We start from the raw sequence: 16,609 nt of genomic DNA, 5'->3' as shown, positions 1-16,609 counted from the left end.
AATTATTTTCCGTGTTCAAAGTTTGTAAATAGAAAGCTCAGAGTTAAAATATGAGATGCAAGCATAAACCGTTTAATAAGAGTAGACTGTGTACTCACAGGTTAGCAGTGAAAAAGGAAATGAAGAGGCATGAAAAGAAGGAATAAGCAGTCTTGCTAATTTAAAAATGGGACGTTTTTGTAGGATTCAAGGGTTAACTCTCTATATCCAAAGCAGGTCTAAAGCGTGTCAGTTTATGTCCACATAAACTGCTACTTTTCTATTCCAATGCAGAATGCCATGGCTCGTGATTGTTTGCCTAAAGTATCAGGCAAATGAATTTTAACCTTCTTACTGAGCGGCAGCTTATCAAGAAACTAATCTGTTACACTCTCCGAGATAATGTTGGCCAGTTGCCTGACTTTGAAAGGAAATGAGGGGACATTCCTCTATTTAATAAGACATTAGGGAACAGTCATAGTCCTTAGTTGGCAGCTGAATGTTAGACAAAAAGAATGAAGGAACATGTCCATAGTTTGAAGGAGGCGGATGATCACTGGTCTGATTAAATAATCTAGGGATCAAATACGAACTAGACTCTGAGCCAGGATCATGCAAGAAAAAGGAGGTGATTTGGGTTCTAAGCTCCATCACCAGATGGGAGGCAGAACATAAATAAGGATCCCTGAACTTCTTCCAAGCAGGATATCATTGAAGATCGCATTATAATTTGCATCTATAGATAACCAGCAACCTACAAACTGGTACCAAATTTGTATGTTTCCCTGCCTTATACTTCTTAATGGTTCTCAAAGTAGGTTTCAATACTGGGTTGGGTAATAGTTAGATTTTTAGAACTTTACTCTACACCACTTGTGGTGCACAGTCTTTGGGCCAGGCACATACCAGATCTTTCCAAAGATGCTTGATGCAGCTATAACTGTAATACTGTAATACATAACACAGAGATAATAGAAGAAAACTAGCTCAACCTCAGAATAGTTAAACACATGATCAACCTCTTGTGGTGATTCAGCTCTCACAGCTTGATTCATCCAAGAGTTCAAATGCAAGAGCATCCCTCTATGAACATTTTCCTACCAAATCCAGTTTGGATAGGTCAAGGCCCCACGGTTTCAGGCAAAACAGGCAATATTTAAAGGAGGATAGCTTCCTAAACAAGAAACACTGTGTTGACACTGAGTTATGTTCCACCAAATCATAGAAGCCTGCTCAATAGAATCCCACAAGATTTGAGTAGTGGCGGTTATTCTTGTTGATGTTAAGGCAGTGGTGGCTTCCTGCGGTGCTCCTAATAAATAGCAATTTCACATCCATCCACATCTCATCAATTCAGAATAACATAGTCCACTTTAAAGAAACAGTAGGTTCAAGAGCACCGAGATGTTTAAATCCCCAGAACAAGAAGATATTAGCGACTGTTACTCTAGAAACCTAATTCCTGATACAAATATTCACAATTCTTGCTTTCTTTGAAAAATAAATAGGAATGACTTACCCAGCAGGGGACAGAGAAAAACGAAAATGCAATACTTGTTCGAGCAGACTCGCCACCAGAAGGGTAAGTATGGGAATTAGTCAAGGCCCATTGGTTAGCCAGGAAACAGAATCCAATGAACCACAATATACACCAGAGAACTGAGAAAGAAATACACACAAGTAAATTAGCAGAGGACAGCACAATTCATAATAAAAATTCAATAAAGAGAACGTTGACATAATTTGTTGCATCTACATCTGCAGTAAATGATTCATGATATTCAAAATGCTCTAATGCTGCATCTGATGAAACTAGTGCTTTCTAAAGAACAAACTCTGAATTCTCTGACCTTAAAGAGGATCTTTTTCCAAGTAAATAGATGTTGATAACTGTAATGCCACCTTTATTCTTTACTATTCACCAACTTCACTTATGTTAGGGATGACAAGCAGAGGATGATGCTGAGGAGGTACACAGCTTCTTAGGAGTTTATGAAGCTAACCCTTTTGACATATCATAACCTCTACCTTCAGCACATACGTGGAAGTAGGTAAAATCACCATTTACTGTACAGGGCCAGTAAAAAGTGCTGTGTGATTAGGGTGTTCGAATGAAAAATAGGGGGATAGATCCCTGACTATTTTTCTTGTTTAAGTTGGAGGCAGTTCTATCAGTTGGGACTCGATTATGCATGCATTATGACTACTTGCATGTGAACATAATTATACCAAGTGTGTTGTACCATAGACCTTATTGTTACATGTGCACAGTGCATACTGATGCATAAATGTAACATCTTTCTATATTTGCTTTCCAAAGGTGTTCCCCCTAAATATCGAAGTCACAAAATCAAAGGTGGTAAATATCGAAGACAGAATATCAACAGTATCATTATATTTAGGTAAGTAATTTTGTTGGTAAGTATATTGTTTTTCTATTTTATACTATAACTAGCAGCTCGTCCCGACGTTGTCCAGGTATGAAATAGAATGTGTGTAATGTGTGTATTTGGCAAGGGCAATTTATTTTAAAATCTCGCGGTAGACAAAATTTTTAGTTTCATTAGAATAGGGACGGAGAAGGCCCAGCTGCAGCCCTGGTTGATGTTAGCAGGCGCGTGTAATTGGTGTAGTGATCCGCCGCCTGAGCCCGGCTACAGCCTTGGTTGATGTTAGCAGGCGCGTGTAATGTTGTTGAATGGGAGAGTTATCAGCCGCGGGTAAATCCGTTTAATGAGAGAGTTGAGTGACAGCGAATAGGAGAGGCTGCAGTAATTGTCCCCGCAGACACTCATTTGCGTGTTCCCCAGATGCAGGCCTGTTTGATGTTAGCAGGGGTGTGTTCCCCCGCTTGAGGCCCAGCTGCAGCCCTGGTTGATGTTATCAGACGCGTGTAATTAGTGCACTGATCCGCAGCCTGAGCCCGGCTGGAGCCTTGGTTGATGGTAGCGGGCGCATGTAATTTCGTTGAATGAGAGAGTTCAGTAAAAACGCGTAGGAGAGGCTGCAGTAACGTTACTTACCAGGCCTCCAGGTGAACGCGTTTGTCATGCCCCCAGCACACGGCCACAGCAGACGATCTTCTGATTAATGTGCGACCCACATGGCATGAAGGGTGGAGCGTAGCACACGCCCCCAGCGTGCCCCTTGATGCGGCGCAATTGCGTTCACATGGCATGAAGGCCTTACACACGCCTCCAGCATTTCTCACGGCCCCAGCGTGCCCCTTGATGCTGGGCAGCAACGTAATTGGCGCTTGTATGTACGACTCACATGGAATGAAGGGTGGACACACGCCCCCAGCGTTTGTCACGCCCCCAGCGCTTGTCACGCCCCCAGCACACGCCCACAGCCCACGATGTAATGGCCATACCACACGCCCCCAGCGTTAGTCAAGCCCCCAGCCCACGCCCACAGCACAACACAGACACGCCCACAAGGGACTACTTTGATGGCACGGTTCTTTTACCTTTTAAATGTATAGAGGAGTTGGCCTAATGGCTAAGGCGCTCGACCTCGGACCTGGGGATCTGGGTTCGAGTCTTGGTAACGACGCCAAACATCCTGTGATTCTGGGCAAATCACTTAATCTCCCCGTGCCTAACAAAAATGAATGTGTGTCCTCATGTAACGTAACTGGTGCTATGTGAAGCGCTCTGATACCTGATTCAGTTCGGGTCAAGTTCGCGCTATATAAAACAAAAAAAATATATGGTGGCCATCTGCATAGCCTATGTCCTTCTGCTGCAACTGCCCTTTCAAACACTGTATTTGGTGTTGTGATTGGTGCTGTGGTTACTGAGATTACCCGCTTCAAAGGTTTGGGCTCTCTCTTTATAATATTAGCATGGATATCGATTTTGTTTTAATTATATAAAGCTTAAATATCTTATAATAATATCAAAGTCAAAAAGTCAAATTCAAGTTAATTTGCATGGTTAATTAAAATCTAACTATTGGTTGCTTGATGTTTGAAACGAGAGGACAAAAGAATAACTGCTAGAAGGAATTCACCCAACGGAGTGCCAAGTGGGGACCTTGATCTCTTTGAAGGCAATGCTAATTTACATATCATAGTATTCAAGCCCTGGATTGGAGAGCGGTACCCACTCGCACCCAACTACAAGCACATCTACTTACAGAGTGCCACAAACCATTTATTTTCCATAGTCTGTTTTTAATTAAAACTGTAGAATACCGTTGCTATCAAAATAAAAGAAACCAACTCCAACACATTTGTTTAAAACACAAAGAAAAATCTAAAAAACTTTTCTTTGACAAGGTAAAAATCAGCTGAAGATTTCCGCAATTATACGGTGTACCTTATTATTGAGTATTTAGCATGTAATTCATTAATATTGCTATAAATAAAGTGCAAGTAGACAAACATGGCAATTTCGTTGGCCCTATGTAATGCCTGTTCTTGCTCAGTTTGCGTGTAAAGTCTCCTTGCTGCTTCATTTGCCCCCTAGAAGCAGTTCATAAAATGCAGAATACTTGTACAGATAGATTGCCCCGAAGAGTAGCCTGGCCTAGCTCGTTCACAGGAAAGGTGCAAATGACTTGGGCAAACCAGTGTTCTTAAAAGTAGCAAATATTTGCTGCTTCTTTGGCCTTCCTAGAGAAGGTTGTAAAGTGCTGGTGACTTGCGCTGTTAAGTGCTCCTGAGACTTGCCTGAACTTGGACATTCACTGGTTGAAGGGCCAATGGAGTGAAGAGTCCCTGTTATTAACAAGCATTGAAAATGCAATAGGTCTCGCCTTTGATTAAATTTTATTTTATTTTATTTATTTATTTAAAGAGTTTTATATAGCGCTGGCTAGACCCGGAGGTATCAGAGCGCTTTACATGAGAATTAACAATGTAACATAAAAAGTTCAACAATTACACAATAAATCCCCCCCCAAAAAAAAATATGCACTACAATTAGGAGAGGAGATAAAGGAGAGAGAAAAGTAGTGGAGAGGGCAGAGGAGGTGAGAAAGGGAGGATAAGGGAAGAGACAGTACGGAGAGACAAAAAGAAGTCTGACTAAAGACCGACTGGGTAGGTGAAGACCAAGGAGGGAATCCACAGCCCATCTCACCTATAGCTAAACCAGGTAGCTCCATCGGGCATCATACAAAAAAGTTCAGTCTTAGTACATTGAGAGAGGGGAGAAGGAGAGCCATACATGGAGGGAGGATGTGGGAGGAGACGACAGGAGGGACGAAAGGAAGTGCAACAATGTGGTTTAACAGTAAAATAGAAAAAGATCAACAATTACACATTGCATCAAACAATCAGCAATACATTAGGAGAGGAGAGAAAGGAGAGGGAAAAGAAGTGGGGGGTAGGTGAGGTGAGTACGTGAGGATAAGGGAAGAGGCAACCGTAGAGACGAGAGGAAGTCTGTCTAAAGACAGACTGGGTAGGTGACGACCAAGGGGGGAATCCACGGTCCATCTCCCCTATAGCTAAACCAGGTATCTCCATAGGGCATCAGACAAAGTAGTTCGGTCTCAAGTGTCGAGGGAAGAGGTTTGCAGAAAAACAGGATGGGAGGGAGATACGGCAGAAAGACGAAGGAAAGTCTGCCCGAAGACCAGCTGGGTAGGTGATGGTCGAGGGGGAAGTCCCTAAACCCATCTCCTCTATAGCTATCAGGTAGCTCCGCCGGGCTTTGGCCAAATAGCTAGGTCTCAATGGGAAACATTTAAATAACATGGAGGGCAGAATAACTGGAGCGTAGGGGGGAGGGAACAGGGAAGGTGAGAAAGGGAGGATAGGGGAAGAGACAACAAGGAGAGACGAAATGAGATCTGTCTAAAGGCCGACTGGGTAGGTGACGACCAAGGAGGGAATCCACGGCCCATCTCCCCTATAGCTAAACCAGGTAGCTCCATCGGGCATCAGACAAAATAGTTCAGTCTCAATACATTGAGAGAGGAGAGAAGTAGAGATATAGATAGAGGGAGGTAACGGGAAGAGACGACAGGAGAGACGAAAGGAAGTCTGGCTAAAGACCGACTGGGTTGGGGACGTCCAAGGAGGGAATCCCCAACCTGTCTCCCCTACAGCTAAACCAGGTAGCTCCATCGGGCATCAGACAAAATAGCTAGATCTCAAATGACGCAGGAAATTCACAGGTAAACAGGGTGGGGACTAGGGCAAGGACAGGTGAGGGCAAAGGTTAGTAGCCGGAAAGAGGAGAGGAGTAGAGCAGGGAGCGGTAGGGGGTAGACAGTTCGGTAAAGGTTCCCATGGATTTATTTTATTTTATTTATGGAATTTGATAAAGCGCACGGCTACCCCTGCCGGGGGTGTCCCGGCGCTGAGGACAGAGACATCAGGGATTAGACAACTAGCAGCGTGAGAACAGGTATGTTTTTAGCTTGGATCTAAACAGAAATTCTGATTTGATAAGTCTAAGGTCAAGAGGTAGAGAGTTCCACAGCTTGGCGGTGACTACCGCAAAAGCTCTACCACCTCTTCTCGAACGATAAAAACGGAGAGGTAGTATGAGACGGAGGTGGTTGGATCTTAGGGAGCGGACAGAGTGAACCTGCTTCAGTCTATCTCTAAGATAGCGTGGCCCAAGGGCATTGAGAGCTCTGAAGGCTAGGACCAGGGCTTTGAACTGTATGCGGTAGGTGATTTGAAGCCAGTGTAACTTCTTCAGGTAAGGGGAAATGGAATGCCGATAGGGGACATGACAAATCAATCTAGCCGCCGCATTCTGAATGACTTGTAGTCGATGGCATAGGTATGCAGGAGCCTCTACATACAAACTATTGGCATAATCCAGATGTGAAGTGATGAGGGCGTGCACGACCGTCCTCATCGACTCCTTGGAAAGGTAGGGGGAATTTTTTTTAATCATTTTTAATTTTCCAAAACAAGCAGATGTAACTTTTTGAATTTGAGTTTTGCATGACAGTTCATTATCAAAACAAAAAAGAACCCAAGGTTCTGGGCCGAGTGGGTGGGGATAGGTGGTGGATTAAGCTCAGTCGGCCACCAAGCCGACGTTGGTAAAGGTGTTTTTAAATTAAAAAATAGCACCTCAGTCTTATCTGTATTCAATTTTAATGTATTAGACGTCATCCAATCCACTATTTTGATGAGACAGGATTTAAAATTGTCGAGCCCAGTGTCCGCGTGGTCTCTAAAGGAAAGAATAAGCTGAGTATCATCAGCATAAGAGACCATTCGGACACCGCAGCTCTCAACAACCTTAGCCAATGGTGACATGTAAACATTAAAAAACAGAGGGCTGAGTGCCGAACCCTGTGGGACACCACACTCGAGGGGCATCTTATTTTTTGACAGGAAGGGTCGGCACCATACCTGTTGCGTTCTGCCTGTTAGAAAGGACTCTATCCATGCCAGTGGGATGCCCTGAACACCTAGTTCATAAAGTCTATTCAATAAAATAGAGTGGGTCACGGTATCAAATGCCGCGGACAGATCGAGGAGAACCAGCATGGCTACCTCGTCTCTGTCCACGCTTTCTCTTATGGTCTCCGATACTTCCAAAAGGACCGTCTCGGTACTGTACCCGGATCTAAATCCGGATTGTGAATCATGCAATAGGGAGTTAGATTCCAGGTAGACGGCCAACTGCTCCTGTGCCACTTTTTCCAGAATCTTGGCCGGTTTGGGTAGGAGGGAAATAGGGCGGTAGTTGCTGAGTATGGCTGGGTCCGCGTCCACTTTCTTCAGTATGGGGACAAGCATTGCTTGTTTCCAGACAGAGGGGAAAATACCAGAGGAAAGAGAAGTATTCCAAATAGAGACTAGGGGGGAAATGATAAGTGGAAAAATCTGCGTGAATATCAGTGCTGGAACAGGATCAAGAGGGGAACCTGATTTGCATTTTTGCATCCTGTGTAAGACAGAATCTTTATCAATGGGTTCAAATGCAACAAATGAAGTGGTCCTAGCCTCTGAAGGGGAGGGAGTGGGCACTGCCTCATTATGCCTAGAAGGGGAAGAGAATGAAGTAAAAATGTCCAAAATTTTATGGTGAAAAAAGTGGGATAGATCATCACACAGTTTTTGGCTAAATAAGGAGGGGCGGGAGAGAGCCATAGGCTTAGTGAAATCTTTCACAATCTGAAAGAGAGTTTTGGCCGAGTTGATTTTTTTAGCAAAGAACTCTTTCATGGTGACTTGTTTTAACCTATGGAATCCCTTCAGCGCTGTCTTATATAAGTGTTTTTCAATTGGATTATATGTCCGTCGCCATTGACGCTCAAGTCTTTTACATTTGCTTTTCTCCACTCGGAGTTCCAATGAGAACCAAGGGGCGGAAGGCTTTAATCTGGTCGATTTAAGGGGGAGCATAGGAGCGATCTGATTAACCATTGTGTCCAGAGTGGAATTAAATATGTCCACATCTGCATCTATGTTATTAGATGAAAGCCACTCCACATTCGCTAATGCCGGTTCAAGGGCCTCAAGTGTGACTTTGTGCCATTTTCTACCTAAATCAGGTTTTACATTGTGCATAGTTGCAGGGGGGGGGAATTGAGAAACTAAACGGGATAAGAAAATGATCAGACCAGGCGAGTGGAGAGGGGGTAGAAGTACTGAGGGTAGGAAGGTTTGAAAAAATCAAATCTAGAGTGTGGCCAGCAGCGTGGGTAGGGCCATGTACTCTTAGTTCTAAGTTTATTCCCGCAAGGGTATCTACAAGGGACCTCGCTTTTAGACAGATCTGCTGCAAGGCATTCAAAAAGCAGGTCCGTTTCTTCTCAGGCGCCATAATGGAGTTCTCCGTGCGGTGCCGCTGAGCGGGGTCCCTTGCAGACCCTTCTGGTCGTCCCCTTCTTGGGTGGAATGTGGACCGGCCCAGGGGGTCCTCCCTCGTTGCGCTGGGGGCGGCCACAAGGTTCGTTTGGCAGTGTGTGGGGCAGAGGCCACTGAAACGCAGCATATGTGCAGGCTACTGAGAGTCCCAAAATGGTGGGTAGAAGATGACAAGGAACGCGCTGGGTGAGTTGTCACAGGAGGGGTGCGACGCAGGACAGCCCGGTTCTAATAGACTGGTTTGGCAAAGTTTAAGTGCATCGGCAGGTAGAGGCAGGCACCAACCTCAGTATCTGCCGGTCTCATCGTGGGAGGGCAAGAGCAGATGAAGGCCCCTCACTTGGAACGAGTGACTCCATTTTGTGACCAGCTCAAAGTATACAGACCGACCGGCATGTGGCAGGGAAAGGTGCAATAATCAGGGTTAGCTGCCGCTGGGCCAGGTAAGCGCCGCCAGGTCGTAGGCCCACTAGGCGATGTCTGGCAAGAGCAGGGCATAAGCTTTTGGGTCCGCCCGGAGAGTAGCAGCTCCGATGTCTCTAGCGGGCCGCCATCTTAGGGTCAGGCAGGCGAGCCTCGGCACAATGCAGCCCAAAGTGTGCTGCCGGTAGAAGTTCCAACGGCAGCCCCGATCGTCGCGCTTAGTCCCGGCCTCACCTCCAGCGCTGGTAGCTATAACAAGGGCTCCAGCCCTCAAGCGGCATTTCTCTTGGGCAGTAACGGAGTCCGCCGCACAACCCAGCCGCTACCACTGTTGCTTCATGAGAAAAGTTTTCCCAATCCAGGTGGGAATAACACCTTATTTCCAGTCCTCGTCTTGCAGCGGTCAACCTATGTGCTAGGAACAATCTTACTTTGCTTTCATTCAATCAGCTAGAATAACACACCAGATAAAAACGATATCAGATAGAGAAGCACATGACTGTCAAAGTGGAATTTTGAAGGAACAGGCAAAGGGATGCTTACCCAGCCTTCCAGTATCCTAATCGGGCTGCACAATTCACCCGTTCGTTAGTGCTTTTCCCCTCGCCACCCCTGCCCAGCCTCCCCTCCTTCCAATAATACCATCCCCGCAGAACACCAACTCCATGTAATTTTCTGCTTTGTAACTCCTCCATGGTGGAAGACGTTTACCAGTAAGCCGCTAATTCGCAGACCGGTGTTTTTGAAGGAGGATTACAACGGATAAGAATGGACTTTCTAGCGCATAAAAATCGTAATGCTTTGCTAATGGTATTGTGAAGCAAACCAAATGGCTTTAACTTAATGAAAGGCAAGACTTATTGTATTTGTAATGCTTGTTAGAACTTGTAGCTTTGCCTTTACAATGTGGGGTCTCAAAAAATAAAGATTTAAAACTGCAGTGTAGTTCCACTCTTGCTAGTGAAAAATTCAAACTATAGGTTTTAGCAAAACACAAAGCTTTGCCAAAAGAACACACTTCTGGCCGGTTACACATTGCACTGTTTAGCACAGCAACTGCTTATGAGGAATGCACTAGTAGCTTTCCGACTTAAGAATCGTCCAGATAGTAAGATTGCTATTTACAAAGTCTCAAAAGGGTGGGATCCAAAAGTACCTCTTACATACTTTGGGCGCGAGGCCCCGCCCCTCTTCACAGATCTTTGTTCGAGCTGACAGGTATGGAAATGTAATATAGGTGTATAAGCCACACCTTTAATTACATGGACCACACCCCTTTGGAGAACCACCTCCCACATGCAGTGCTTTAAATTTTGAATAGCAGAGTGGGTACTCACTATCTAGAGGACTTTTTTGCTCCTGAGAAGTGCCAATATTCTCCCGTTAAATGTACTGCAACAGTGCTGAGCGGTGCACATACTCAGTACTCATCCATTTAAAGCACTGCCTTAATCTGACAAGTATTTGCAAATGTAGACAATTCATAATTGCAGAATGACTTGTGGTGTGTGCATGATGTCTGAAAGGATTTCACCGTAAAAACGTTAAACGTTTGATAAAAAAAAAGAAGAAAAAATACCACACTTACAGCCTGATTCATGTAGGTAAATTGCACTCGCAAAGGGCCAGATTCTGAGAATCTGGCCCTTTGCGAGTGCGATTTTTGCATTTGGTATTCATGATACCAAATGGAAAAATCGCTATTTAAGAAGTCGCAAATATGCGAGGAATAGCATTTAAGGAATCTCTAATAGAGATTCCTCAAATGCTATTCATGAAACATCAAGAAATAGCGATTTTGAACTTTTGGGGCCGCTATTTACCGACAGGTCAGACCTGTCGGTAAATAGCAAAAACTCAGAAAAATGCTTTTAAAAGCATTTTTCAAAGTTGCATGTAGCACACACACATGTCCTTTGGACATGTGTGTGCGCAACACCTGTCCAAAAGTGCATTTTAGGGGTGCTACAGGGCGTCCTTTGGACACCCCTGGCACCCTTAAAATCGCTATCTTAGTTGCGAGTAGCAAATTGCTACTCGCAAATCCCCATTCATTCCTATGGGCCTCTTGGCCCATAGGAATGAATGGGGAGTATTTGCGAGTAGCAAATTGCTACTCGCAAATAAAGAACATGTAGGAATCGCTATTTAAGTAGCAATTCCTACATGAATGCCGTTTTGCGTGTCCTCAATAGCGAATCGCTATGATTCGCTATTAGGGACACGCAAAACGGCATGTACATGAATCAGGCTGTATGATACTCCTCCAGAAAAGTACCTAAGAATTGGTAACTGATTAGCAGGTCGGTTCCGCGAGCGATGGAAAAAAGATTCAGAGGTGCAGTCGTTAATGAAACAATGACCATCAGATTTATTAAAATGGTTAAAATAACTGCAGTGATACATAAAAGGGGCCAATGCGTTGGCTGTGATTCGTGGGCAATGCACTTGCAACTGCTGAAAAATGCATCTTGCTAAACGCCAATTCAAGAAACTTCAAATCAGAGGTGACAGGTCATACTGCAGCTTTGTGTTTTTATGGCGAGAAAAGGTAAATACATAGGTGCATTTTATAAAGCAACAACAAATTCGCTGACCAAAAGGTATTTAGTAAACTGAAATTTCAATACAACAAAGTATACGGTGAGAACACACCCATGGGCACCAAGTATCCTTCCGAATTAATACAATCTTTTCTGTTTCAACGTGTCATATTAGGAGAAGTATGTGGAAACCCTTTTCCGGCAATGTCACTACAAAAATATTTTAAGTTTGAAAAATACAGTAAAACAGACTGTACGAGACATCTAATGCACAAGGCAGAAAGGACTTGGAAGTCACTGCTTTTCCTGATTTATACACCCATAACACACGCTAGAGACGTCCAGCAGGACACTCGGGCCCCTCTCTGAACAAAGATTGAAGCACAGAGTGCCCTTCAATTATTTTACTAGGGCAGTGACAGCTAGTCCTCAAATAATTTTCCTGCCCAGGCTACTCACCTCGTTCACCATGCACGGGGGAGATGCAGCATGCCGAGGAGCAGCTTCAGTTTGACAGATGAAGACAGTCCGTGGAAGCAGAGACAGATGTTGTCGATGATGAAGGCGGTAAGGAGGGAGGCGATACTTGGCGGCGCCCATAACTCGTCTACGGATCCCAATTTGTTGTGCTGTCATAACCAGGTGTCCTCTCCGTCATCGACACCATCTTGGAACAAGCTCTCGCACATTGCAGACGCTTATTTACATCGCGCTATCTCCGTACTGAAAAAACAAAGCGCCTACACGGAGTAATGAAGGAGAGAGTGTCATAGCGCCAGTAAAAGATCCAGCCCTGGTGGGCGGGGCTAAAAGCAGACAGAGCGGCAACAAGGAGGGATAAAAAAGCCTCCTTCCCAATTGAAAGGCTGCGTTTAGCATAAGCTATGAAGCAAGCCAATGGAAAGAAGGGGTGGGGCTTCAAGTCCCCTTCCGAAACCGTATTGATTCCAAGAGGCTCTTGCATGGCAAGGGCAGCGCATGTGCGCTGCTAACGCCAGGCGAGACCTAAAAAGTGGCCAGTCCGTACACTTTTAAATGGCCCACGAATCGACCAATTAAGTTTTCGACTGCTGTCCTTGTAAAGCTTGGTAAAAAGTGCAGTTGATTTGTGCTGGTAAAATGCTCGTAAGAGGGGCTAACCTTGCTTGTTCACTTGTCCAATTCTTTTAGGAGGTTCTAGGAATTGTACTCCCTTGTTGGCTAAGGGAATTGAAGTGCCACTTAACCAAGTAATTACTGCAAGCCTGGAGGAGTGAATTTGCAAGTATACAGATACTGGTTTGAGCATTTTTTCCCTTTGAGTCAGGAGCACCGGGCATAGGCAAAAATGTGGACTAACAACTTTTACTTGTATCTTCAAAGCCAGTAGTTCTGATTTTGCAACTGGTTTTTCCGAGCAGGTATGAAATCTTTGGTGTCTCTGATCCCAAAACCTTGTTACATAAACTGATGCTTTAAGGCCTAGGAAAAGTGAATTGATCACAGCCCAGGAGTGTTGTCTTCGAACGTTCGAACTGTTAGATAGGACAAGAACCGAGTTGAGGCGTAATTTCAATTTTAAGTGCTTTAATGTATTATTTATATGTAAATTTTATATTGTTTAGTTGAATGTTTCTTTGAATGTTAAATGTGTTTTTAAAAATATGTTTATGTCTATCTAATATATATATATACCAAATGCACTCCTCACCGCCATTGTAACCTTGCATACTGACACCTGGACAAGAGTCAAGCTGGGAAACGGGTCGAGCACCACCGGAAATATTCCTACACAAAGTGGTCTGAAGCAAGGCTGTGTCTTGGCCCCAAGCCTTTTTAATCTGTATTTATCGGATATCGCCCGACACTTTGAAAACCCAGACTGCCACCCCCCCGAAACTGGCCAACAAACCAGTCGCAATCCTCCAATATGCAGACGACATTGTCGTGTTAAGCCAAACCCCAGTGGGACTACAAAGATCAATAAATAACCTGACATACTACCTGGACTCGGAACAGCTAGAGATAAACAAAGATAAAACAAAAATTGTTTGTCTGGTTGACAGCAGGAAATTAAAGTTCAAATGGAGGGTTAAGGGCGCCCATTAGGAAGAAAAAAGTTCATATAAATATCTGGGCGTAATAATCGGGCAGGGCACAAGTCACAAAGAACACAAAATGTCCCTCAAGGCAAAGACTCAGTCACTGATCTACGCTTATAGATCCTTGCGTAAAAAATTGGACTGCCCTAACCATTCACATTTGTTAAAAGTCATGGCTGCCCAAATCCAACCAAGTTTGTCATACGGCCTTGTCCCCTGGTGCGGCAAAGATTCGCATCTCCAGAACGAATTGCAGTCAAAAATTTATAAAGCCGTTTTTGATTTGCCAAAATGTGCTTCGCCCGCCCAGGTGAGACTGGAATTTGGTCTTCAGGATCTTAAATACAGGGCAATGAGTAACTTTATTAAATTCTGGAGGACGACATATTATCGCTCCTAAATAGTTCCCTCACCTCCGGACAAGTTCCTTCTAACCTCAAGGAAGCGCGATTAATTCCTCTCTTAAAAAAGGCCGGGGCTGACACAAAGATCCTGAAGAATTACAGGCCCATTTCTCAACTCCCGTTTTTGGCAAAAATACTGGAACAGCAGGTGCTGTCCAGCCTCTCTCACCACCTTGAGAGCAACTCCTTGCTGGAACCCAACCAGGCCGGTTTCAGGGCCCACAATAGCACGGAATTAGTCATGCTTTCCGTGCTAGCCGATCTGCGACTTAAAGCAGATAAAAAAGATCCTTGTGCCCTGGTGCAATTCGACTTCTCCGCGGCATTTGATACGGTCAATCATGACCTTCTTCTGTCGGGGTTGGGGGAGTTTGGTATCCAGGGCACGGCCCATGCCTGGCTGACCTCGTTCCTTAGTGAACGGGTCCAGAGAGAGTACAACTGGATGCCCTGGTATCAGAGGCAGCAAGGATTACATGCGGAGTCCCACAGGGCTCAGCCCTGTCTCCCTTGATGTTCAATGCATATCTGCAGCCCCTCATTTCATCTTTGAATCAGATGGACTGCAGTATTTACAACTACGCTGATGACACTCAGATCATCATTCAAATAGGTAACTCCCCAATTATAGATCAAAAATTGAAAAATATCTTAAAATTTACCGTCAACTGGATGACGGCAAACTTTCTAAAGATTAACCCTGACAAGACGGAGGTGCTTGCAATCACAACATCATCTAGCCCTTGGAGTGACCTCTTATGGCCCACGGAATTAGGAAACCCCCCAGTGCCGGCAGTAACAGTGAAAAGCCTTGGCATAGTTATCGACACCAACCTCACTATGTCAGCCCAGGTTTCAGCGGTGGTGGGCACTTGTGTAGGCCTGTTGAGACAACTACGCAAACTGTCTCCCATCCTGAAGGCGGACACTCTCAGGAGAGCAGTGTCAGCACTAATCCTGGCACGGCTGGACTACGGCAACGTCATGTATTTCGGCATCACGAAAAAATTAATGAACAGACTTCAGATCGTCATGAATGACGCGGCCAGACTCATCTTTAATAAACCAAGAAGGACCCCTGCTACCCCCCTCCTTCGTGAACTTCACTGGTTGCCAGTGAATCAACGGGCCAAGTTCAAAGGCTTATGCATCACGCAGAAAGCCTTATATGGGCAAGCCCCTAAATATATTAAAAAACGCCTTGTCCCATATGCCCCTAGCAGGAACTTACGTTCAGCAGAGGCTGCACTATTGATCTGCCCAAGGTTTAAACTGTCCTCCCTCGGAGGACATACGTTCTCCCACACAATTCCAAAAGCATGGAATCAACTGCCTGAGAACCTACGCAAAGAAACAAAGCTCCTGCCTTTCAGGAAAAAGTTAAAAACCGTGCTCTTCCAAGAGGCATGGGGTACCAGCTAGCCTGTCTTCCCTCTACAACTTGGTGTCCACTCGCCGCTAAGCGCTTAGAGACCCCTGGGTGATAAGGCGCTCTACAAATCAAAAATACAAATACAAATTCTGCCACACCCTCCGGCTATCCGAAGCGGAAACTCTAAATAGACTCTGCTGGGACGAAGTAAGGTCACAGAATGAGCAAGATACCCCAAATTCTTGGGGGAGTTATTTGAGCTCATCTTTGGCCACTTTGGAACTCCAACCAGCTTGGGACAACAAGATGGATCGAGTGTCCTTTAATAAAACTGTGAATGTCGCAAGCAAAAAGAAATCTTTATTAGAAGATAAATTTGCGCTCACAAAGAGACGTCACGGATGGACAGTCATGAATTCATACAGGTCTCTAAAGCCACAAGCCTACTTATCTGCCCATTTTAGTTCCTATTTAAAGATGTGCTTTCTAAAGTTCAGGATGGGGGTGTATGTCTCTAAGGATTTATCCCCCTCTTGGGTGACAGGTTTTAATTCAGAACGTTGTCGCTTATGTGGATTCCAAAAGGAAACCTTGGCCCATTTGTTGTGCGCCTGTCCAGCCATGTTGACCCAAAGGAGACAATACCTAAAGGCAATCTTTATCAATCTGAACATTTGCTCTAGCAGACAAGCAGTGATAAGCTGGCTGGAGGGCTCGTCGTGTATCTTGTCTTGCCGAGGAGTTAAGTTTATGAGATTAGTCAACAGCTGTCTATTGCAAGCGGATGATCTTTAACCATAATTGCATGTAACATATCCCCATAATTTTAATGCGGTTGGTATATAATTTTAACTTTTTGGTTGTAATCGGATCTAAACATAGTTTTAGAATGATTTTATAATAACAGAATTTTATACACTTGAAATGTATGGGAGATAGAGTACGGATGTAAAATGAGCACTTGCATAATGATATTTCTCGCTGTTTGAGTATATGAATCTCACTTATTTTAT

At 44.5% G+C, this 16,609-nt stretch overlaps 1 protein-coding gene across 2 annotated transcripts in view; it reads right to left on the bottom strand.

Moving 5' to 3' along the window:
* Nucleotides 1-16,609, bottom strand: part of SYNGR4 (synaptogyrin 4) — a 462,192-nt gene that overhangs the window by 232,445 nt on the left and 213,138 nt on the right. For both annotated transcript variants that reach the window (XM_078650944.1, XM_078650945.1), the window contains one exon: nt 1,499-1,638. In XM_078650944.1, the coding sequence (XP_078507070.1) occupies nt 1,499-1,638 (140 nt within the window). The remainder of the gene's footprint in view (nt 1-1,498; nt 1,639-16,609) is intronic.

This window comes from Lissotriton helveticus, chromosome 7, assembly GCF_964261635.1.
Source record: "Lissotriton helveticus chromosome 7, aLisHel1.1, whole genome shotgun sequence".
Taxonomy (NCBI): domain Eukaryota; kingdom Metazoa; phylum Chordata; class Amphibia; order Caudata; family Salamandridae; genus Lissotriton; species Lissotriton helveticus.
The sequence above is the reverse complement of the archived record's forward strand: the minus strand, read 5'-3'. Positions and strand labels throughout refer to the sequence as shown.